A 26,092-nucleotide genomic window follows, 5' to 3' on the forward strand; every position below is an offset into this window, starting at 1 on the left:
GTCAAAGCTTCCCATTCATTGGGATCAGAAGAGACTTTAGTTATGGGCCTGTTGCTTACAGCAGCTACAGCTTCACACAGGGCTGTTTGGTGACATTCTACATCCAGGTTTGTGTTTTAAGCATGAAATTCACACCCTGTTAGCAACATATTGCACTAAGCATGAGATGGTCTTCCTGGTTGGACTTTTAGCTTCATGTGAGAGATTTTAACTTAAAGAGATAAACCTTTGTTACTCTGTTTATTTTGCTTCTGCTGCATTTTTTCATGTCCTCATCCACTAAATATAAAATAGTGTAAATGAGCAGCTTTGGATGTTTGACAGTTTTTATTGTGTCTGAACGTTCCTACAGTTGGTTTGTGGTTGATGTGGATTTGCTGCTCATGTGAATCCTCCCACAGTGTTTCATTAGCAGCTGTAACCACAGTGACTCTGATAAAACAGGAATTAGCAGAATCCATCTGATATGAAGCTGTGCTTTGAATACCACTTCCCTCCTCTTTGAAGAGTAGTCAGATATCTGTGTTCAGGTTTTTGTACAGCCTCTTCTACACTTTGTATCACTGTGTTTGTAGAGCACAGTAGTAGAGAGCTGTGTCTGCCAGGGTTAGGGCTGTTATGGTCAGATTAGTTGATGTAGAAGATGTTTCTGATCTATATCGTTTATCAGGAATATATTCATAACCACTGTAGTCTTTGGCTCCTTTCCTGAGTATAAACTGAGGAGCCTGAAGTTCAGAATCATGTCTGTACCAGTGAAGGTCAGCAACACTTGCACTTGTCTGATAGCTACATGTGAGTGTGACAGATTTTCCTTCTGTTTCAGTGACTTCAGTTTGTTGAGGAGTGATTGAGTCTCCAGCTGTGAGTCCTGGAAAAAGAAAGAAGAAAAGTAGTGAAATGCAGTCTGTATATCTGCTTAATGCAGCAGCTTCAACTAAACTTTAATCCCTGTTCTTAAACTCACCTATAATGTGAGATAGAAGCAAAAAGAGGTGCAGCAACATGTCTTTGGAGTTATTAAAGCCAGACAGACAGCACATGAACAATGTTCTTCCACTGCAGCACAATGACCAACAAATAATGTCATTGCTCAGCTTCAGTGGGTGGGGCCAGTTTAATAGCTCAGCCAATCAAATAGTTTTGTGCTTCCACAGCAGCTCTGTCTCTGTCTCTGATCTTTACTGCTTCATTTCTCTGTTGTCTTTGTCATCAGTCCAATGACACAAGAATCAGAGGTTTAACAGTGTGTGGCTCCCTCTAGTGGATGTTGTGGAGTATTCTGTTGTCTTTGCTCCAAAGGTTTTTGTACAGAGTTTTGCTGTTTCCTGTCACTGTGGGCTGCAGAGCACAGTAGTACACAGCAGAGTCAGACAGCTGAAGCTTCTGGATTTTCAGAGGAACTGATCTGATGCTGGAATCCAGTGTGGATGAAAATCTCTCCTTGAACTCTTCTGCTGTCTTTCCATCATCCCTGCTGATACGCATCAGGATGAATTTGGGGCTGTTGTTTCCATCCTGTTTGTACCAGAAGAGATAATTATTTGTTCCACTGCTGTTATAGAGACAGTGAAGTGTTACTGTGCCTCCTGCAGCAGCAGTCTCTTCTCCTTTTGCTTGCAGCACGTTGTCTTTTTGTGCTCTGCATTCTGTAAAACACCAACAAACAGTATCAGTGTGCTGTTAAAGAATCATGTCAATGTTGGATTGATATCAAAGAAACAGAGTTGTGTTCATACCGAGGCACATAGCAGCCAGCAGCACTGAGATGAACAGAGGCGTCATATCTGCAGTGTAGAGTAACTGTGAGCTACAGCAAGTATAAAGAAGCTGTGATCTCTCTGTTTAGTCTTCATCAACACTAAGTTGGTGGATTAGAAGGAGGAGCCTGATCACAGTGACAGGACTCATTCACAGCCCTGTGTTATTCCCCCTGCTGACAGCTTTACACTCAGCACGTCTTTCTGCTGCTCTGCTTTGTTTATGTTCCAGGAAGCAGGTTTAACAGACTTAACTGTGATATTTAAAAGTTGCATGAAAGTCTTCTGCAGGTCAGTGCACGATACACTGGTTAGTTTGCTGCACTGTGATGGAAATTACCTTTCATTTGATTGGTCAGTGGGACAGCATATAGAAAACAGAATATCAGTAAAATCTGATCAAAGCTGCTTAAGGTTTTGCTAAATTTTCCTGCAAATAAGGTACAAAAAAAACCCCAAAACGTTTTCCCTTTGAAAGTTTTACCTGTGCCACCATCTTACTTCTTTCTAAATTTAACAACTTTAATCTGAAAAAAATATTCCCTCATGTGAGCAGGTCCTCACCTAGCAGTGACCATAGCTACCACAATTGGCCTGCACCAGGGAAACAACAGTGCTGCAAATGAGTCAGTTTAGCCTGGACCAGAGATGGGCAGTAATGCGTTAGCTGTAATCTGATTACTTTTTTCAAGTGACGAGTAAAGTAAGGGATTACTATTGTAAAAAAAAAGGTATGCTGCGTTACTAAACCATGATTTTGTTTGTGAGAGTGTCTCGTGACAATGACGTACAAGGGTGTAACGTGTGCATTGGATAATATGGAGTGATGGAGAGAGTACGACCATGCACCGTTTAAAGCTTAGACATGCTCACCTTACTTTGAGATTGATTCCATAAAAAGTGACACACACATTAGTGTCCACTGTACACTCTGCATGTGAAGAAAACTTCTTTCGACTGCAAAACATTAAATTTCAAATGGTCTGTATTTGTATAGCGCTTTACTAGTCCCTAAGGACCCCAAAGCGCTTTACACACCCAGTCATCTGGTGTCCTGGTGCAGCCACAACAACCTGGTGCTGAACGCCCAGAAGACAGTGGAGATTATTGTGGACTTCAGGAAGCACACAGCCCCACTCCCCCCCATCATCCTGACTGACACCCCCATCACCTCTGTGGACTCATTCCGCTTCCTGGGTACCACCATCACCCAGGACCTGAAGTGGGAGCCCACCATCACCTCCGTCATAAAGAAAGCCCAGCAGAGGATGTATTTCCTGAGGAAGCTGAAGAAATTCAACCTGCCAACACAGACGATGATGCGATTCTACACCGCAATCATCGAGTCCACCCTCACCTCCTCCATCACCGTGTGGTACGCTGGAGCCACTATCAGGGACAAACAGAGACTACAGCGTGTTGTGCGCTCTGCTGAGAAGGTGATTGGCTGCAGACTCCCATCTCTGCAGGACCTGTACACCTCCAGGACACTGGGGCGTGCAGCTCAGATCACAGCTGACCCTTCTCACCCTGGACACAGTCTGTTTGACCTGCTCCCCTCAGGCAGGAGGCTCCGGTCCATTCGCACCAGAACCTCTCGCCATAAGAACAGTTTCTTCCCCTCTGCTGTTGGACTCATGAACAATAACCACATGACTGTTCCCACCACTAACACGTGACCCTACACTGTGTTCACTGCATCATTCCATGTTTGGACCTGATCACCACCTGCATTCATGTATATATCTAACTACTTAGCACTTTTAATTCTTATTTTTATGTCTATTTAAGCATTATACGACAGTATGTTCGCACTAAGTACCGCAGCAATTTCCTAATGTTGTAAACCTGCTCAACATTTGACAATAAAACCCTTTCTGATTCTGATTCTGATTCTGATCCACCCATTCACGCACTGGTGATGGCAAGCTACGTTGTAGCCACAGCCACCCTGGGGCGCACTGACAGAGGCGAGGCTGCCGGACACTGGCGCCACCGGGCCCTCTGACCACCACCAGTAGGCAACGGGTGAAGTGTCTTGCCCAAGGACACAACGACCGAGACTGTCCAAGCCGGGGCTCGAACCGGCAACCTTCCGATTACAAGGCGAACTCCCAACTCTTGAGCCACATATCGTACCTGAACAAGTACCGAGCACGCTGCCACGGGAATGTGGCATTAACAGAGAAACCCCCGCATCCCCCCACTGACAGGAACGCTGCAGCACCAGGCAAACCTCCACTTGCCCCACTCCTGCTAAACAGGTGAAAATAGATTTAAGAGTGACAGGACTCAGTGCTGCTGAATCTTTGATTTTATTTATTTATTGCTGTGTTTTACTTGCATCTATGTGAAAGCGTGAGTGCAACACAATATATTATTTAATTTTATATGCTGGAATGTGCAGAAAATTTATTTAAATGTTAAACAACTTCTTCAAGTCAAGGACTGTCACATATAATTATGCGTGTCACATATAGTTAAAAGATTAAAACTAATAAAACAGTTTTTAAAAAGAGACTTTTCCTTTTGATTGAGTTTTATATCATGGAGTATGCATAAAAAATATTAGGCTGAAAGGTCTATTTCTTTTTTACGTATTCAGGTTGTGTATGATGTTTTTGAAAAGTAACTAAGTAACTAATTACTTTTAAAAACAAGTAATCAGTGAAGTGATGGGATTACTTTTTGGAGTAGTAATCAGTAATTAGTAACTAATTACTTTTTTCAAGTAACTTGGCCAACAATAGGCTACAGCGCTTTCAGAAAGACATCTACTGTGATAAAGTCTACTCTCCACTGCTGTGTAATCAATTAAATGGTAAAATGGTAAATGGCCTGTATTTATATAGCGCTTTTACTCGTCATCCACCCATTCACACACACATTCACACACTGGTGATTTATTGGGATTATTGTAAATGTAAATGTTATCAGGAAATGATCAGACAGCAGAGGGTTTTCAGGAAACACTGTTAAATGTTCAGTTTCTATGCCATATGTTAAAACAAGATCTAGAGTGTGATTAAAGTGGTGGGTGGGTTCTTTTACATTTTGAGAGAAGCCAATTGAGTCTAATAACAGATTAAATGCCATGTTGAGGCTGTCATTTTTAGCATCTACATGGATGTTAAAATCACCCACAATAATTATTTTATCTGAGCTGAGCACTAAATCAGATAAAAAGTCTGAGAAATCAGAGAGAAACTCTGTGTAAGGCCCAGGTGGACGATAGATGATAACAAGTAAGACTGGTTTCTGAGTTTTACAGCTGGTTCTACACAAACCTCTTGGAGTCTGCAAAAGACTTGAGACTGGGGCGGAGGTTCACCTTCCAGCAGGACAACAACCCTAAACATAAAGCCAGGGCAACAATGGAATGGTTTAAAACAAAACATATCCATGTGTTAGAATGGCCCAGTCAAAGTCCAGATCTAAATCCAATCGAGAATCTGTGGCAAGATCTGAAAACTGCTGTTCACAAACGCTGTCCATCTAATCTGACTGAGCTGGAGCTGTTTTGCAAAGAAGAATGGGCAAGGATTTCAGTCTGTAGATGTGCAAAGCTGGTAGAGACATACCCTAAAAGACTGGCAGCTGGAATTGCAGCAAAAGGTGGTTCTACAAAGTATTGACTCAGGGGGCTGAATAATTACGCACACCCCACGTTTCAGTTATTTATTTGTAAAAAATGTTTGGAATCATGTATGATTTTCGTTCCACTTCTCACGTGTACACCACTTTGTATTGGTCTTTCACCTGGAATTCCGATAAAATTGATTCATGTTTGTGGCTGTAATGTGACAAAATGTGGAAAAGTTCAAGCGGGCCGAATACTTTTGCAAGCCACTGTATACTTTTTTTGCCATCTCAGAGGCCAACTGAAACCAAGGCCAACCCCCTGGGGTGGTAATGACACCTCCTAGTGGGCTGGTCCAATACATATAAAACGGACTCTTTCGCCATTTGGAGCATCAACAGCGCAACCTAAAGAACACCTCTAACTAAGGAGTGCAGGATGACATCTGTATCAACCATGACGAGCAGCCAGGACATCGCCCAAGCCACAGCCGCTCTAGGTACGTCTACAGGCGTATGCCGGGGCCCTCATCGCAAAAAGCAACGCTGTGAAAACGTCGTAGATGGGACTGAATTTAAGTTAGAATATCGAGGCAGTAATGGGTATGTGTATACCGTTAAATATACCAATGGAGCAGTTATACTTCGTGTAGATTGTGGTGAGGGAGTCTTTTGGGGGGAGTCACAACGCATGTCTACTAGAAACTGGAAACTCTTTCGCACTGTTGTTTGTGCGGACTTAGACAATGTGGGCTTCCCAGAGATGCTGTATGTTTCCCAGTGGAACAGTCCAACAGGCCCAGAGCTTTACAGGGTCGAGGCTGATCGTTTTAACCGTAGCCCCGATGACTTTATTTTTCTCAGTGTATGTGATGACAGGGAAAGTTTTATAGCTGCCAGAGGAGTTGAAAACTGGAGGTTAAATCCTTACCCTCTGAGCATAGAAGAGCGCACTACATGATTTAAGGATATGTTTTTTATACAGTGGTGCGACTGGAGAGCTATGCTACGTATGTTTAGCAAGGTTGACGATGCCATCAAGAGAGATAGACTCAACACTGCGTACGAGGGTATTAGAAAACGCCTTATTTTTGATGATTTTGCGACTTGCCCGAAGACTGTCTTGCCTTCTACCCTGTGCAAACCTAAAATCATAAGGCCGGCCGACAACTAAATGAACCAAATGGTAGGTTAAATATGTGTGTGTGTGTGCGTGTGTGCGTGTGTGTGTGTGTGTGTGTGTATCTATGCAACAAAATATAACATTTTTTTTTATTCTTCTCATTTTTTCAGAGGGAGACATGCAACCGTGGGACCTCACAGACACACCAGACTCCTCGCCCCCATCGCTGTTAATCCAGACCCCACCACCTCCTCCCCCCTCTCCACAGCTGCTGCAGGATCCTACAGGATCGGGGCTGTGTGAGGAAACCATAATCGACATCAAGCTTGCAACCCACCACCTGGTGATGTTGGCGCTAATTGACTTTCTACAGGATACATGCTACGGATGTCAAACATCTCATCCCAGTCAGGTGCAACACAGTTGCTTGCACGAATTGTCCGAGTATTTCTTTGACACCTACTATGACGATGTGATGATAAGGCTCAAGACAGACCGATTCATCCCTGCCATTCGCCTGTTTGTACGCTTGTACACAGTCGATGGGACTGGAACACAATTCAGCAGGATTGCTGAACACACCATGACGTGGTGAAAACATCCTGCAAATTCGTAAGCCGTGTTACTTGTGGGGTCAAAGCCGTCCACAAAATATGGCCCAACCCTCTGTTCACCTCCTCTGAGATCGTGTTTTATCACTCTGCTGGTGGTGTGGGACACATATTGAAGCCATTCAATAGAGACGTTTGAAAACGTCTTATTCTGGTCAACGTATGCACCATCATACGTGAGAGTGAGCGTGTCTCTAGGCAGAAACAGTGTTTTATACACACCCATACTGAATGCAGCCAGGGTGGTGTGCATGAATGGATCAACTTGTGTACAACCCAGAAGAGTGTCACGATATATGTTGCATGCTTTACGCAGGACATCAACATCGTTAACACAGTAGCGCCTGAGTTCAGCCTGAAAATCAAAGGTGTTCTGTGAGGCAGTCTGGTACCATTCCATGAAACTTGCCTTACTACTTTCAGACATGAGCTCATAGCCATAGAAGGAGGGGTCTGGGTATGGGCCAACATAATACTCGTTATCCCTAGTGTTGAATCTGTGTGGGAAATGGCCCTTCTGTAGGTCTTGAAAACCTAAGGCAGAGGGAATTTTGGCAAGACCCATGGGCAAAAAGCTGAATGAATCAATCCACTGCTGGTCATACTCCTTGTCATGCATCAAAATCACACGACTCCCTCTCATTGTGACGGTAGGTGTTATACATTGCTTGACAAAGTACTCCAAAAGTATGTAATTATCGAATCCGGATGCGTTATGTGCTATGAATGTGTACCCACGAAACCTCGGGCGTCTGTAATGCTGCACAAACGCTGCCACACATTTTAACGTATTAAATGAGAACTTGTTGCCCTTCAGATCAGACGCACACACAAAGTTGGCCTCATGTCTGCCGTTGTGATACCGTGTCTCAAAATCATATAAAATATATTTATCACAAGGCTTCTGTTGTTCAACAGGCTGTATGAAACACTGATGCTCAGAGTCCCCGGCTAATTTAGGCTCGCGGCAGTGCTCGCATTTAGGCTGGACACATCTGTGTGGTGATTTCTTTGATTCTTTATATGTGACACCACAACTCATGCAATGCTTCATATTGTCACATGGGACCATGTTGTGTTTTATTTCTGGTAATTTGTGTTGTTGGTAACAGTGTTGTGATTTGCAGACTCGGTTACAGTCGCTGCATTTCACGGCTGAACCTCTGTGGTGGTGACAGAGTGTGAAACATATGTTGCATCTATGTTTACAGCTGTGATAGAGCGGTGATTCATATGTATTGCAACAAAAATTACACACATAGGCTGCCCCGAGAAAAGCTGTTGGCTTTTCAATCAGGTGATAGTGTTCATTGTGTAAGTACAGCATTACAGTGTTTGGATTTGGATCATCTTGTGTGAAAAAAGTATGCAGACGTTTACGCCCTGCTGCGTGATAATAGATTACTATCTTAATGTTTAGGTGCTTCTCAAATTTGCAGACATCTGAGAATGATACTGTCTGTGTGTCGCATAGACCTACTTGAGCATGTAACTGTTTAGCAGTAGCATATTTTTCATGCTCTGGGGCTGTTGGGTTTAATGAATGTGCTATACAAAGGGAGAAGCACAAACTGTTGTGCGTATTGTTTGGTGTGTACAAATGTTTACCCTTCTTTGAGAGAATGTCATCATGAGGGATGTTTGCCAGTTTTAAGCGAGCCCCACCACTACTATTTTGTGCAACCATGACAATAAACTCTAATTCATCATCACCGATAGATTCATCGTTACTTTGCATAACTTGTGCTATTTGGTCAAGAAACAGGTCAGGGTCATACTGATCATCAGGATTTAAAACAGGTTGAACATCAGAAGCCAACGAGGGCCCACGCAGGACCACATTTAGAACACAACCCTGCTGAGATCCTGCCACTGCTCTATCTATCACATTAGCTAAGCAGCTTCTAACTCTTTCTGGCACTTGTTCTGGATCATCAAGACTTATGTCCCTAAAATCAAGGCGCTCGCGCAATTCTCGGGCGATGAAATTAGGTATCTCTCTGATGCTAAGCTGACTGTGACTGCCAGATCCAGACTGAACAATGGGCTCAACTACTGCAGCATGTGTTTGTGAATGGTTAACACTTGAGGAATTTCCATTGTTTGAGGGGCTGTGTGGTGATGCGTCAGCAACAGCAACAGATACAGTAGCATCAGCCCCCTGATAAGCATGTGCTCTGGGTGCACCCACCCATTCAGGGGTGAAAGAAGGCTCGGTAATAAGACAATCACCGGGAGTCTGAGTAACAACCGTCTGTGCAACAGTAACATCCGTGGCAACGGTCAAATCCGGATGTGTTTCGGATGCATGATCAGCAGCATCATCAGCAACGGGTTCAGAATGAGTTGGACAAGGATGCTCATTAGACACACCACTGCGTGCTGCAGCGAGCCTACTAAGTGTTGCATGCAAAACTTGACAATTGCTTACTAATTGTGCAGCCGCCTGGTTAAAAGACTCAAAGTCGAACCATTTAGCTCGAGTGGCGGTACCATCATTGTGTTTGAATAATTTACAGGGTGGGTCCATGATGTGGATTTTAAAAGTCACCTATTTAGAATGGTGGTATTAATGAGACGTAATAAACCTGAGGTCTCGTTTATTGCCTGCTGGATACTAGTTAGACCCCGTGCTATTTCTTGCAAGTTGCCCTGTGCTGCTTCTCGATCTTGGTTGAGTTTAGCTACTATTTCTTGCAAGTTCACCTGTACTGTTTGTTGTTGCTGGTTAAGTTTAGCTGCTATTTCTTGTTGATGTTGACTAAGTTTAGCATCGATCAAAGATAATATATCATTTTTTGAAGCATAATGGCTCTGTTCAAAAGTAGAGGGGTTTGCTGCATTTAAGTATGCGTCATATGCCTGTGATATTTGTGAGTCTGTTATGCCTCCTTCTTCAAAACCTATGTCTGAATCACTGTTGTTGTTTCTGAGACATTCTGGCGTGTCGGGTATGTCATTTATGTTGAAATCTGATAGACTGTACTCGAAAACATCGCTGAAATCACTAGGTAGCTACTCACTCGCTGGTATGTGTGGCCCGGTGATGAAGAATTCTTCCGATTCTCCGACGTTGTCCAAAGGTTGTGGTTTTTCTTGTTGTTGTTCTGGGAGTTCAATATCATGTAAATATTCCAAAAACATCAAGGGGTCTTCAAGGGGCCCGTAGTGGTAAGGGGTTGTGTGATCGCTGTGGAGATAGATGGGTGTTAGAAATATTATATATATATATATATATATATATATATATATATATATAAATATATATATATATATATATATAAATATATATATATATATATATATATATATATATATATATATATATATGGTGTATCATTTCAAAAGCAGGATGTGTTTGGCTCTTTTGATTTATTTATGCCTATACTCACACTTTGTTCTGTGTTATTCCGGATGGGCCTGGTGTATTAGAACATTTGTAAATATTTAAAACCTTTTTTCCTTTAAATTGAGTGTCATGTATAGAGACTTGTATACATACCTAACGTAAGGCTTGGTCTTATTGCCCCCGCTTCTGTAGGTTTTTCTGGACAACTTATTGAACCTGTACCCGGGGGGGTTAGCACAGTTAATACAAGGTTTAAACAAAACACACACACACACACACACACACACACACACACACATATTTAAAACATGTGTAACACTGTATTTACCTTGTGTTTTTTAGAGGTGTTGTTTGCCCTATATAGCTTTGTGATCCTGTAGAAAGAAAGAGAAATACACATTTTAATGTTACTATGTGTGAAACAGGTAAGATTGCTTCTAAACAATGAGGCACAAACTGTTTTGTGTGAGAAGAAGAAACACAAACCTTGTGTAAGTGGAATGTGGAGTGTCCCAGTGTGCCGAGTTCTTAAAAATCAGGCTTTTGTTTAGAAAAGAAAACAGTTTGAATATTTTATGATATACTGGTGTATAAATTTAAGAATCCATTAATAGTCTTGTTTTACCTACCATATATGTTGTCCATGTTAAAAGAACGCTCTTAGGTTTGCTGGCCGTGCTGATGAACGAAGTGTTATGCTCTCAAGGGTCGTTGTAAAGGGTTAGTGTGCCTGATTAGGGCATTTTTATATAGGTGGGGCTTGTTTCAGTCGACCTCTGAGATGCAGAGATAAAGGTGTGGGGGTGTAAGCAACAGGTGAAACCTGTTTGGAGGATCGGTTGGTCAGTAGAAAGTGTAATGGAAAGATAAAAGGTGAAAACCTTTGGTGGCTCTGTTGGACCTGGTTTCAGTTGACCTCTGACATGATAAGATAAAGGACACTGTTTGTGATGAAAACTATGGAAGTACAGTTGAGATGCTCTTGATAAGGATGACCTCTTCTGCTGACTGTCAGGGGTCTAACTGTAACCCCCCTCTGTCTAACTGTTGCAGAATTAAGAATCTGAAGTTTTAGAAGTATCAGAGTTTATTTCTAAAGGAATACCTGCTGTTTGTGGCATTCTGTTTGAAACTATTACCCCCTGTGTGTTTCAGAGCACTAAAGAAAAAGCAAAATGCTCCTAAAACAGTTAAATCATCTATGTGTGTTTGTGACTAGTAGATAATTATAGGACTGTCTGCATTAAAGGAACATTGAGGGTTGTTACAGTGATAGTGTGGCTGTGTGGGAATACATGGTTTTAGAAGGTGAAAAAAAAACTTTCTGTTTAAAAACCATTTGCTCCTGTGACTGTCCGAAGCACTAAAGAAAAAGCAAAATACCCCTAAACTAGTTAAATTAAATCATCTATGTCTAAATAACAGAACTCAGAGACCTATACAATCCTTTAAAACAGCTTAATTAAAACACATAATGGTTTCATTAAATAAAACGCTATTAAACACATGTAAACTCATATGACCCCTGAACTCACAAGCATGTACAAAGTCCGTTCACGCGCACATGCACTCACATGAACGTGCAGGGGGATGCGGGTGGGGTGGGGGTGTGGGGGGGCAAAAAAAGTATAGGTATATTACTACTCATGTGTTCATAGGAGGGTTGATCCGTATGAACACGATGATTGGTCACTTCATTCTTAGGACCTCTTTTCTCTGAAACCAGCTACTAGGTTAAATTCCAGTTATTTTCCTAAACATAAGCTGCTCTGACAGTTTTTGTTTCTTTTTTTCTTTCAGCTGCTGGTGTTTAAGGGTTTGAAACTGAGACAAAGATTAAATATAAAAGCATAATTCAATCATAAGCGTATTCTGTGTACAAATTTGATATGAGATCAGCAAGCAGAGCGCAGGTGCTGATTTGTTGATCAATTATTAAGTCATGTACTAACAGAGACTTGGAGAAGAGAGACCTAATATTTAATAATCCACATTTCACTGTTTTACTCTTTGGTTCAGATGTGGATACTGTATTGTTCTTTCTTTGTGATTTATTTCATGTTTAAGTCATTATTTGCTCGTTTGTAGTTTGTTTGTTTTTTTGTCTGTTTGGGAGCTGACACAGTCTCAATGGACTGTTTTGGTTTTTTTTAGGGGGGGGAGGGGCTGCAGAGAGGCGTATATGACTGCAACTCTGCTTCCTGGTCCCAACTCTGGATAGTCATATTTTGGGGGTTTAATAAATTTGTCCATATTTCTAGATTTCAATATATGTGCTTACATGTCCCTATTGCCAGTCTTGGCAGCTGGGGATCAGTCCGCCAGGGCCTCTGCTCCTGGCCGCCGCCCAGCACACAATGCACCCGACCCCTATGGCGCCTCCTGCGGGTGGTGGGACTGCGGGAGGATGGGCCCATGTCTCCTCTTCGGGCTGTGCCCGGCCGGGCCCCATGGACTAAGGCCCAGCCACCAGACGCTCGCCCTCGCGCACCCTCCCCGGGCCTGGCTCCAGGGCGGGGCCCCGGAAACCCTATCCCGGGCAGGGTAAACTGTTCCCTCGATGTTTTCTTCATAAGGGTCTTCTGAATCGCTCTTTGTCTGGTCCCTCACCCAGGACCAATTTGCCATGGGAGACCCTACCAGGGGGCAAAAGCCCCCAGACAACATAGCCCCTGGGATCCCTGGGACACACAAACCCCTCCACCACGATAAGGTAGCGATTCACGGAGAGGATAAGGTAAGGTGTCCGTCGGGGTGTCCTGTGGGAGGTGTTGCGGGATTATGGGGTGTCTGGCCCATTGCTACGGGCCATTCGATCCCTATACAACCGTTGCAAGAGTTTGGTTCGCATTGCCGGCAATAAGTCGGACTCGTTACCGGTGGGTGATGGGCTCCGCCAGGGCTGCCCTTTGTCACCGGTTCTGTTCATAATTTTTATGGACAGGATTTCTAGGCGCAGCCAAGTGGCGGAGGGCTTTCACTTCGGTGGCCTCAGAATCTCATCTCTGCTTTTTGCGGATGATGTGGTTCTGTTGGCTTCATCGAGTGAAGGCCTCCAGCTCGCACTGGAGCGGTTCGCAGCCGAGTGTGAAGCAGCGGGAATGAGGATCAGCACCTCCAAATCTGAGGCCATGGTTCTCAGCCGGAAAAGGGTGGAGTGCCCACTCCGGGTCGGGGATGAGTTCCTGCCCCAAGTGGAGGAGTTCAAGTATCTCGGGGTCTTGTTCGCGAGTGATGGGAGAAGGGAGCCGGAGATCGACAGACGGATTGGTGCTGCGGCTGCAGTGATGCGGACGCTGCACCGGTCCGTCGTGGTGAAGAGGGAGCTGAGTGTAAAAGCGAAGCTCTCAATTTACCGGTCGATCTACGTCCCTACCCTCACCTATGGCCACGAGCTGTGGGTAGTGACCGAAAGAACGAGATCGCGGATACAAGTGGCAGAAATGAGCTTCCTCCGAAGGGTGGCTGGCCTCTCCCTTAGAGATAGGGTGAGAAGTTCGGCCATCCGGGAGGGGCTCAGAGTAGAGCCGCTGCTCCTCCACATCGAAAGGAGCCAGTTGAGGTGGTTCAGACATCTGACAAGGATGCCTCCTGGGCGCCTCCTGGGTGAGGTGTTCCGGGCATGTCCCACCGGGAGGAGGCCCCGGGGCAGACCCAGGACACGCTGGAGAGATTATATCTCTCGGCTGGCCTGGGAACACCTTGGTATTCCCCCGGATAAGCTGGAGGAGGTGGCTGGGGAGAGGGAGGTCTGGGCTTCTCTGCTTAGGCTGCTGCCCCCGCGACCCGGCCTCGGATAAAGCGGATGAAGATGGATGGATGGATGGATGGATGGATGTGCTTACATGTGCTTTTCTATCATCACATTAGTTTTCTTTGCTTTTTTCTCAATTTGTCCAGACGTCCCATAGTTGCATGTATGTAAGGAGGAGGTTCTCACCAGTGATGGGAATAGAAATACAAGTAAAGGCGTTACTAACTGCATTACGTTTTTCAGTAACGAGTAATTTAACTAATTACTATTCCTATTGTTACAACGCTGTTACACTTACTAACAAGAAAATGTGGTCGCGTTACTATTTTTCAACAAACAGACGTCTGACACCTGATTGTTATGTAAATAGTTTGAAATGGTTATTAAAAAAAAGGGGGGTAAAAGGTAAATGGCTGCAATAGCTTTGTTGTTTGCAAAAAAACAAATCCTATACAAAACTTGTGCATAGGATTTTAAAATTGACAATTTACATTTGCATTTAAAGTTATGAAATATGATTCAATAAACATGTTTGTGGTTGTTACAGTAAAAAATATAACTTCTACTCAGATTCTATGTTTTTTGTCTGATTTTAGATCAATTGTGTTAATACTGTATGTCAAAATGAAAATAAAAAAGAACCTGCAGCAGTCAGGAGCAGTGTTGGTCAAGTTACTTGAAAAAAGTAATCAGTAACTAATTACTGATTACTTACCCCCAAAAGTAATCCCGTTATTTTACTGATTACTTATTTTCAAAAGTAATTAATTACTTAGTTACTTTTAAAAAAACAAGATTTACAACCTGAATAGGTGATAAAGTGATAGATCTTTCAGCCCAATTCTACTTTTTCTGTATAATCCATACAAAATGTAATCAAATGGAAAAGTCTCTTTTTTCAAAAGTTGTTTTATTAGTTTTAATCTTTTAACTTTATGCATCAAGCAAACATTAAATTATATGCAACATTCTCTGACTGGAAGAAAATTTGTTTAACATTTAAACCTATTTTCTGCACATTCCAGCACATAAAATAAAATTATTTTTTATGTTTACACTCAGTCTTTCAAATAGATGAAAGTAAAACACAGCAGAAAATAAATAAAATCAAAGACTAGCGGTCCTGTTGCTCTATTTTCACCTGTAAAGCAGGACTGGGGTAGGCGGAGGTTTGCCCTGGTGCAGGTGTGCCGCAGCGGTCAGTGGAAGAATCCGCGAGTTTCTCTGTGAATTTCCCTGGTAGCTACTCGGTGCTTGCTTGGAGGTTGGGGGGGGGTTCGCTGTAAAAAGAAGTTTTCTTCCCACGCACAACGGACACTAATGTTTTTGTCACTTTTTATGGAATCAAACTCAAAGTAAGGTCAGTACTTCCACACTTTGAACGCTGCACGGTCATACTCTCTCCCACACTCGATATATTATCCATTGTTGATCTGCAGACAGCTGTTGTCACGAAGGTCGCACTCGCTTACGTCACTGTCATGAGACATTCTCGCAAAAAACTCACAGTTTTAGTAACACAGTAACGCAGCGTTCCTACGGGAAAGTAACGGTAATCTAATTACCGTTTTTGCAATAGTAATCCCTTACATTACTCATTACTTGGAAAAAGTAATCAGATTACAGTAACACGTCCCATCTCTGGTCAGGAGGGAGAGCAGCTGGGACTAAAGGAGCTGACTGTTGCTGAGGAAAGAGACCACAGTGAACCAGAATCAGACAACAATCAGCTCATCTCTAATAACTAGCCATGAGCCATGATCAGGAAGGAAGCAGTAACAATGCACAAAACTTTCCACAGAGTCAGTCTAACACTAACACAGGTAAAAAAGTTTTTAAAATGTGATGGCTGCAGAAAATCCTTTAGGCGTAAGTCCCACATGTCTCTACATAACAGAATCCATACAGGTGAGAAGCTCTTCTTTTGCACAACCTGTGGGAAAAGATTTAGTTAAGAGGATTCTTTGTTAGACTGTGTGAAAAGCCAAGCAGCTTTACCTGTGGTAAATGCATCACTACTTAACAGGCAAAATCGATTGGATTGATCGATTAATGTCTATCAGAATCGAACTAGGAACAGCTGACGTTAACGTTGTGACCTGCTACGCACCACAGACTGGCTGCAGCAATGGAAGGAAAGATGAATTTTGGGACAAGTTGGACAGGATCATAGGGATCGTTGCCTCGGATTAACACATCCTAATCGGAGGCGATCTGAATGGCCACGTGGGATCAAACAGGGGCAGCTACCCACAGTGCCATGGGGGACAATCCTCGGCGTGAGGAACGATGATGGAGTACATATCCTTGACTTTGCGGCGGCGCACGATATGGCCATTACCAACACATTCTTTAAGAAACGGCTATCGCACTTAGCCACCTACACCAGCGGCGGCCATGCGACTCAGATCGACTATTGGATGGTCCGGCGGAGAGACCTGAAACAGGTGACGGACACCAAAGTAATTCATATCAATCCGTGGTTCCCCAGCACCGTCTACTCGTCATGGATACGAAGATCATCAAGCAAAGCTGATGATGCCGGACAGGACCAAAACGATTCAAATGGTGGAAGGGGAAGGAGCGCAAGGAGGAACTAACAACCATGTTCATCTCACTTGCAACGAACACTGACCAACATGCCGAGAAGATGTGGACTGAAGCAGTGGAGTACATCCACAACATTGCGGAGGACACCGTTGGTTCAACAAAACCAGGGAGAAAATACATCGAGAAACAGGTCTGGTGGTAGAATGAGGAGGTACATAAAGCAATAAAAGTGAAGAAGCTGACCCATAAGACTTGATAAGACTTTTCTGTTTTGTTGATTTTAGCATCAAATCTTTTTGTGCATTATCCGCTGTTCCTGTACTGTCTCGCCATAAAACATTTTGTTTGTATCAGAATATATACGCATGTGAGTAAATATTAGTCCCATATCTACATCCAAGTGTAACTGTGTCTCCTTCAGCAGCTCCTTGTTCCTGGATCACTTTGTCTTCTCCTTTACACTCTGAGGAAGAACAGAACATGCAGAGGAAGAGATGGATCAATAAACATGATTGATTAAACACATTAATCCTTATGTTACACAAAAAAATAACATGCCACAGATGCAACATTAAAAATCATCAGAGCAACAGATTAAAAATGCCCAAGGCGAAGCAGTCAAAAGTCTGGCTGTACTTCACAGCAAAAGATGCAAACTCAGCAGCCTGCAACAAGTGCTTTAAGCTGATACTGTGATACTGTCAAAGGAGGTAACACCTCGAATCTGATGAAACACCTGGCGACGCATAGCGTTTTTTTTTAAAGCCGAGAAATGCGCCGTGTTTGATAGCTTGCTGCGAGACCTCACACCGTGCACATCTACTGCGGGTGTGGTGCCTGTTATCGGACCCGGAGTTAGCAACATCCCCCAACAACCCAAAGAGTAGAGTCCTGGCCCCTAGCCCTGTCAGCGTAGCAGAAATGATGAGGATGATGATAGCAGCAGCAGCCGTTCTTCTCTGCGTGAGTAGCTTCATGTTGTTCGTGTGTAATTAACGTTGAGTACGCTAACCACGTTATTACATTAATGCATGTAAGGTGAACTAGCAAACACCGTCGTAGTTACATGCGGCTGTCTTCTTGTTTGATGGCAGATACTCCCTTCACCCTGGCCAAAAAGGCTAAAATGACCAAAGAAAAAGTGGAAAACAGCTAAACATGAGAGGTTTTAGGACAAGTTTGTGTTTTTTCCATTCTCCAAAAGTTGAATCTGTTCATCTGGACGTAGCGTTTTGTGGGAGAAACGTTTCGTCACTCATCCAAGTGACTTCTTCAGTCTCAGCTGACTGCAGGTTTCAATCTTATAAACAGTACATTTCCATAATGACTGAAACCAGCCCACTGAAGGAACAATGGGCTGTGAGGTCAGTTCCTTAATCATAATTATGCAAATTCCCATGACCATTGATCAACAATCACTGACCAAAACCCACTGATCAAAGAACACTGATCAATGGCCATGAGTACCATTCACAGAGAGTTGGGGAATGGCTGCAATCACAGCATTGTAAGATGGCGAAAGATGGACCCTTAGGCCCCCTCCTCGATTCAGAGATGGTCTTTCCCTTTTCACGTAAATGGCCTCCTTGACTCCGCGCTCAAACCAGCGTTCTTCCCTGTCCAGGATGTGTACATCCTCATCGTTGAAAGAGTGTCCACTGGCCTGTAGGTGTAAATAAACTGCAGAGTCCTGGCCTGATGAGGTAGCTCTTCTGTGTTGTGCCATCTGCTTCGCTAGAGGTTGTTTGGTTTCCCCGATGTATAAATCCTGGCAATCCTCCTGGCACTTAACAGCGTACACTATGTTACTCTGTTTGTGTCGGGGGACCCGATCCTTGGGGTGGACCAGTTTTTGGCGCAGCGTATTTTGGGGTTTAAAAGCCACAGAGACCCGGTGTTTAGAAAAAATGCGTCTCAGCTGCTCCGATACTCCTGACACATATGGGATCACTACAGGTTTTCGCCTGGGCAGCGGTTGTCCTTCTCTCCTGGATCGGCTGGAGCTTTTTTTAGGTGCCTTCCCAGCTTTGACAAAAGTCCAGCTGGGATAACCACATTTACTCAGGGCCTTCTTGATGTGCTGTTCTTCTGCCTCCCTGGCCGCTGTGTCAGTGGGGATGGTGTTCGCTCTGTGTTGTAGCGTCCTGATGACACCCAGTTTGTGCTCCAGTGGATGATGAGAGTCAAACCTTAGATACTGATCCGTATGTGTAGGTTTACGGTACACGTCAGCTTTTAGATGTCCCCCATTACTGATGGAAATCTCACAGTCTAAGAAGGCTAACCTGCCACTTTTCATATCCTCCCTGGTGAATTTGATGTGTTGGTCCACCGAGTTAATGTGATCCGTGAAATGTAGTACGTCCTGAGATTTGATTTTCACCCAGGTGTCATCCACATATCTGAACCAATGGCTTGGTGGTGTTCCAGGGTAGGATAGCAAGGGTACATCTTAAGGGTACATCTTTCGCCATCTTACAATGCTGTGATTGCAGCCATTCCCCAACTCTCTGTGAATGGTACTCATGGCCATTGATCAGTGTTCTTTGATCAGTGGGTTTTGGTCAGTGGTTGTTGATCAATGGTCATGGGAATTTGCATAATTATGATTAAGGAACTGACCTCACAGCCCATTGTTCCTTCAGTGGGCTGGTTTCAGTCATTATGCAAATGTACTGTTTATAAGGTTTGGGGAAACCTGCAGTCAGCTGAGACTGAAGAAGTCACTTGGATGAGTGACGAAACGTTTCTCCCACAAAACGCTACGTCCAGATGAACAGATTCAACTTTTGGAGATTTACTTTCCTGGATGATTGAGAATGCATCAAGATGTTTTTTCCATTGTTTAAGCACTGCTTCCAGCCAAGAGTGATACCATATATGCCCTATAGCTGCAGAAAAGGCTAACATTGTTATCTTTTTACAAAAAAAACAGCTGAACATGAGACGTTTTTGGACCAATTTTGTGTTCTCCATTCTTTAAACACCGGTTCGAGCACCGTTTAAGCACCAGCACCGTTTCAAAAGTACCGGTTTGGTATTGGTATCGGATAAAACCTGAACGATACCCATCCCTAGTCTTTATAATAAAAAGTATTTATCTCCTCATCTTGTTGTGAATCATGTGCAGAGGAAACATGTTGATGTTTAATTTAATTCTCAAACACGTAGCCTAAAGCAGATAACTCGTAAGCTGGAGAGGAAATGGCGTGTCACAAATTTAGAGGATCATCATTTAGCCTGGAGAAATAGTTTGCTGCTTTATAAGAAAGCCCTCCGCAAAGCCAGAACATCTTACTATTCGTCACTGATTGAAGAAAATAAGAACAACCCCAGGTTTCTCTTCAGCACTGTAGCCAGACTGACAAAAAGTCAGAGCTCTACTGAGCCAACAATCCCTTTAACGTTAACTAGTAATGACTTCATGAACTTCTTCACAAATAAAATTTTTTATCATTATGACCAATAATCATCCCACAGATGTAATATTATCTACAGCTGCTTTTAGTACCATTGATGTTAAGTTAGACTCTTTTTCTCCAATTGATCTTTCTGAGTTAACTTCAATAATTACTTCCTCCAAACCATCAACGTGTCTTTTAGACCCCATTCCTACAAAACTGCTCAAAGAAGTCCTGCCATTAATTAATTCTTCAATCTTAAATATGATCAACCTATCTCTAATAATTCAGCTCCCTTCCTACAAATAATGATTTCATTTATTATGTTTAAGTCTTCCTTTTTTCTTTTGAATTTTAGTTTTGCTTTTAATTCCCATCTTACAATGGAAGATCACCCTATTAGAGCGCTTCGCTCTCGCACTGCAGGTCTACTTGTTGTTCCTAGAGTATTTAAAAGTAGAATGGGAGGCAGAGCCTTCAGTTTTCAGGCCCCTCTTCTGTGGAACCAGCTTCCAGTTTGGATTCAGGAGACAGACACTATCTCTACTTTTAAGATTAGGCTTCAAACTTTCCTTTTTGCTAAAGCATATACAGTGGAACCCCGACTTACGAATACCCCATTTCACGAAAAATTCAAGTTACAAAGGCACTGAACAGCAATATTTCTGCCCGTGTTACGGCAAAATGCCCAAGTAACGAATCGAGTATCCTCTGGCTCTGATTGGCTGGGCCTACAATGCCCACAATCCCTTCCGAATCATGTGACGACCCCTTGGCTTCCATACTTGCGCTTCGCTGTTCCACTTGAACGACGTATTGTTGTTCTAGTTAGCAATTAGCCTTTAGCCTATCATTCAGCATCGCCTCACATGGATGCTTATGAAAATCTTCGACTTACGAAAGACCCTCGGGAACGAATTAATTTTGTAAGTCGGGGTTCCACTGTAGTTAGTGGTGGATCTTCTTCACTCACTATGTGTTTATACACCTCTCTGCATTTAATCATTAGTTATCATTAATCTCTCTTTAACAGGATGTCTTTGTCCTGTCTTCCTCTTCTCACTGTTAACCAGTCACAGCAGATGGCCCCGCCCCTCCCTGAGCACGTTTTGCTGGAGGTTTCTTCCTTATAAAAGGGAGATTTTCCTTCCCACTTTCACCAAATCACCTGCTCAAAGGGTGTCACCTTCCAATATAAAGCTGCATTGATGCAACTATTGTTTTGATTTGGCACTATATAAACAAAAATGAACTGAAGTGAAGTGAAGGAAAGTTTTGACTTTGAACTTGTGTGAAAGTAGATTTCCACTTGACATGATGTTGTGTTAATTCAGTTCATCAGAGATTATTTCTGTTCTCACACTGCACTAAAACTTTGCTTTGTTTTTTATGGATGCACCAAAACCACACAAAAATGTCTTTTAGAAAGCATAATAATTCAAATTCAAACTGAAAGGAACGGGGAGAGGAAGAAAAGCGTAACTTTTACCTCCCTGGGTACATTATACAGTATCACCAGCCTGTCTGTGTTTTGTGTTTTTGATAGAGGTTTGTGAGTTAGAGGTGGATCCACAGACCAGATTCTGTAGACTCTTCTCAGGCAATGATAAACAGAAAATAAGCATTTCATCAGCTCATGACAAGGCAACTCATCAGAGGCCTTTTCCCAGTGTGTGGACTACACTGTGTTGATATAAAGGCCCAGCCCTGGTAGGAATCACAAGAGACATGACTACCCTCCCTGCATCCTCTATTAATACACCTAATCAAGTAGTCATTCTAGACAGGTACTCTTATTATCCACACCTGTTACTGGCAGCTCGGCCCTAAATGTTCTGTATATTTGGTGAAGTTCTGGGTTTGCACCTTAGTGTCCAGGAAAATTGATCCCAAGGATCTCTATATTCTCACGGACTAGAACTACTGTTGGAATCATTAGAAAAGTGTCATAGGTATACACAGGATTTATTCTTTATCATGACAAGGGCTATCCTCATCTGTTAGAAGAAAGTTGCATTTTTCATTCATTCAGTGAAAAAATAAGTCCCCACAGCAACATGTCAGTAAGGAGAGGAGCTCCAGTGTGGACCAGGAGGAACCAGAAGCTCCACAAATTAAAGAGGAACAGGAGGAACGGTGCAGCAGTCAGGAGGAAGAGCAGCTGGGACTGAAGGAGGAGCCTGATACCTTTATGGTGACTGCTGCTGAGGAAGGAGAGCACAGTGAACCAGAACCAGACAGGAATCAGCTCCTATCTCACAGATCTGCTGCAGCTGACAGTCAGATCAGGATCAACTAGAAATAAAAGTCACAAAAACGCAGATGTTTCTCGTATGTCAGAGAGTCAGTGTAAGTCTGAGAAAAGTAAAAAGTCTTTAGAATGTGAGGGGAGTAAGTAAGTAAGTAAGTAAAAAATTTTTATATAGCACATTTCTAGATAAAAGATCACAAAGTGCTTCACAAGGTATAAAACAAAAACAGTCAAAAGTTAACAAAATGCAATTCTAAAAAGATGTGTTTTTAGCTGTTTTTTAAAAGTAATCACTGAGTCTGCAGATCTTAAGTTCTGAGAAAGAGAGTTCCACAGTCTGGCGGCCACAGTGGCAAAAGCTCTATCACCCTTGGTTTTCAGCCTAGTATGCTGAATAACAAGTAGGCCCTGATCACAAGACCTCAGGGACCTACTAGGGACATAGGGCTGTAAAAGTTCAATGATGTAGGCTGGTGCTTGTCCTTGAAGAGCTTTAAAGGTTAGAACCAGTATCTTAAAATGGACTCTGAATTCAACGGGGAGCCAGTGCAGCTGTATAAGCAACGGTGTTACATGAGAGTATTTAGATCTTTTTGCCAGAAGCCTTGCTGCAGCATTTTGGACAATCTGCAGACGCTCCAGGGAGTTTTTGTTTAGACACGTAAACAGTGAATTACAGTAGTCCAATCGTGATGAAATGAATGCATGAATAACAATCTCCAGTTCAGTATGAGATACTATATGGCTCAGTTTAGAAATGTTTCTTAAATGATAGAAGCAGGACCGAACCAGAGATTTGACGTGAACGTCCAGGGTAAGAGCAGAATCAAAGGTTACCCCTAGGTTCCTGATAGACGATTTCACAAAAGTTGAAAGAGGACCAAGAGCATTCATTATGTTAGGTACATGTCTGTCTGGAGCACATACAAGGACTTCAGTCTTTTCTTCATTAAGTTGGAGGAAGTTGTCAGCCATCCAACCTTTGATGGTTTCTAGGCACACATTTAGAATCTGCAGCTTAGAAACATCTTCAGGTTTAAAAGACATATATAGCTGGATGTCGTCTGCGTAGCAGTGGTAGCGAATGTCCTCAAAGGGGCTCAAAATATGCTGGAGAGGAAGTAGATATATTAAAAACAATAAGGGCCCCAACACAGAACCTTGTGGCACACCATAGGACAGGGATGTGGAAGATGACCTGAACTTAGAGACCACCACAGAAAAGTATCGTTCATAGAGATACGAGGAGAACCACTCTAAGGCAGACCCAGATACACCAACCCAGTATTTCAGCCTTTCAAGTAAAATGTAATGGTCAACGGTGTCAAAGGCTGACGTGAGGTCCAACATTAGGAGTACAGAACATTTTCCTGCATCGTTCTGCATCAGAATGTCACTGGAAACTCTAAGAAGGGCTGTTTCAGTAGAATGAGCTCTACGAAAGCCAGACTGAAATTTGTCAAATATATTATGTTTGTCTAAAACTGCTGTAAGCTGCTTAGCCACAACCTTCTCTAATATCTTAGCAATTAACGGAATTTTTGAGATTGGTCTGTAATTGCTAGCAGAGTATGTTCAGTTTAAGTTTGTTATGTGTAACACTGCGAATCCAATGACACAAGAATCAGAGGTTTAACAGTGTGTGGCTCCCTCTAGTGGATGTTGTGGAGTATTCTGTTGTCTTTGCTCCAAAGGTTTTTGTACAGAGTTTTGGTGTTTCCTGTCACTGTGGGCCTCACAGCACAGTAGTACACAGCAGAGTCTGTCACTGCAGCAGAGGAGATCTGAAGATCCAGACGGTTTTCTCCAGAAAGTTTTGTGGAGAATCTTTCAGCTGATTTCAGAAACTCTGACGGTCTTGAATTGTTTGTCCCTGATATGTAGATCAGGAACTCTGGTGGTTTTCCAGGATATTGTCGATACCAGAAGAAATAATCGTCACTTCTTGCTTCTCTGGATAATCTGTAGGAAAGAGTAAGAGTGTTTCCTTCTAAAGTGGACTCTTCATCCTTGACTGCAGTGAGCTGATCACAGCTGACACCTAAAGGAAGAGATAAATGTTGTTAAAGACGATGTTAAACTGTGAGCGCCTGTTCCAGTGATTTCTAGCAAACAGATCCTTTAAAGACATTTCTTCTTCCTGCTTTAACTGACCTGTTAGTGTGATCAGAAACAAAGGAAACATGAGCCAGTAATGCAGTGACAGCATCTTCCACACACTATCTGTTCTGTATGCTTCAGATATTGAATGTATCTGACAGTGGGAGTCCTTTTCTGCTCTGCTCTGTGACAGTGTTGCTCCTCCTTCAGCCTCTTCCTCCTCTCATATCTCTGCATGTTACAAACACCAAAACCAAACCTCAGTACATGTTACAGCTTTCAGCACAAACTCAGAAACCTCCAGTGGTTTTAACCTTTGTTTTTAACTCCTTTGAACATCTTCATCACTCGCCGACAAATCTTAAGAAACATTAATTTTATATGAAAAGAATTTCACTGAAGAAACCAACACATTTGAATCCATTCGGTTTGTTTCATAATCCTATTATGTTTCCAGGCATTTTATCATTTCTTGTATTCATAAAACTTCTTTGTGTAATGTTTTTGTAATTTAATTCTTTGAGAACAACCCCAGCATATATCTGATGTGGAACTAACACCTGTGGAAACACCAAATAAAACTAATTTATTTAAGTGTTCAGTGTTATATTTTTTATTGTGTCTGAACGTTCCTACAGTTGGTTTGTGGTTGATGTGGATTTGCTGCTCATGTGAATCCTCCCACAGTGTTTCATTAGCAGCTGTAACCACAGTGACTCTGATAAAACAGGAATTAGCAGAATCCATCTGATATGAAGCTGTGCTTTGAATACCACTTCCCTCCTCTTTGAAGAGTAGTCAGATATCTGTGTTCAGGTTTTTGTACAGCCTCTTCTACACTTTGTATCACTGTGTTTGTAGAGCACAGTAGTAGAGAGCTGTGTCTGCCAGGGTTAGGGCTGTTATGGTCAGATTAGTTGATGTAGAAGATGTTTCTGATCTATATCGTTTATCAGGAATATATTCATAACCACTGTAGTCTTTGGCTCCTTTCCTGAGTATAAACTGAGGAGCCTGAAGTTCAGAATCATGTCTGTACCAGTGAAGGTCAGCAACACTTGCACTTGTCTGATAGCTACATGTGAGTGTGACAGATTTTCCTTCTGTTTCAGTGACTTCAGTTTGTTGAGGAGTGATTGAGTCTCCAGCTGTTAGTCCTGGAAAAAGAAAGAAGAAAAGTAGTGAAATGCAGTCTGTATATCTGCTTAATGCAGCAGCTTCAACTAAACTTTAATCCCTGTTCTTAAACTCACCTATAATGTGAGATAGAAGCAAAAAGAGGTGCAGCAACATGTCTTTGGAGTTATTAAAGCCAGACAGACAGCACATGAACAATGTTCTTCCACTGCAGCACAATGACCAACAAATAATGTTATTGGATGAGCTCAACTTCAGTGGGCGGGGCCAGTTTAATAGCTCAGCCAATCAAATAGTTTTGTGCTTCCACAGCAGCTCTGTCTCTGTCTCTGATCTTTACTGCTTCATTTCTCTGTTGTCTTTGTCATCAGTCCAATGACACAAGAATCAGAGGTTTAACAGTGTGTGGCTCCCTCTAGTGGATGTTGTGGAGTATTCTGTTGTCTTTGCTCCAAAGGTTTTTGTACAGAGTTTTGG

At 42.7% G+C, this 26,092-nt stretch overlaps 1 protein-coding gene and 2 gene segments (V, D, J or C); 1 reads left to right on the forward strand and 2 right to left on the reverse strand.

Annotated features, from left to right (window-relative positions):
* Positions 1-25,037, reverse strand: part of LOC112842855 (T cell receptor alpha variable 3-like) — a 37,707-nt gene extending 12,670 nt beyond the window's left edge. The window contains 1 exon segment of the V gene segment in view: positions 24,533-25,037. Within this exon segment, the coding sequence occupies positions 24,533-24,587 (55 nt within the window).
* LOC102080905 (zinc finger protein 260) overlaps positions 1-26,092 on the forward strand; it is a 203,771-nt gene that overhangs the window by 42,613 nt on the left and 135,066 nt on the right. The gene's annotated exons all lie outside the window — the stretch shown is intronic.
* LOC112842857 (T cell receptor alpha variable 38-2/delta variable 8-like) lies at positions 1,248-1,980 on the reverse strand. The segment is given in 2 exon segments: positions 1,248-1,649; positions 1,740-1,980. Coding segments are annotated over 2 exon segments (435 nt in total).

The sequence above is a fragment of the Oreochromis niloticus genome, linkage group LG18, assembly GCF_001858045.2.
Source record: "Oreochromis niloticus isolate F11D_XX linkage group LG18, O_niloticus_UMD_NMBU, whole genome shotgun sequence".
Lineage (NCBI taxonomy): Eukaryota > Metazoa > Chordata > Actinopteri > Cichliformes > Cichlidae > Oreochromis > Oreochromis niloticus.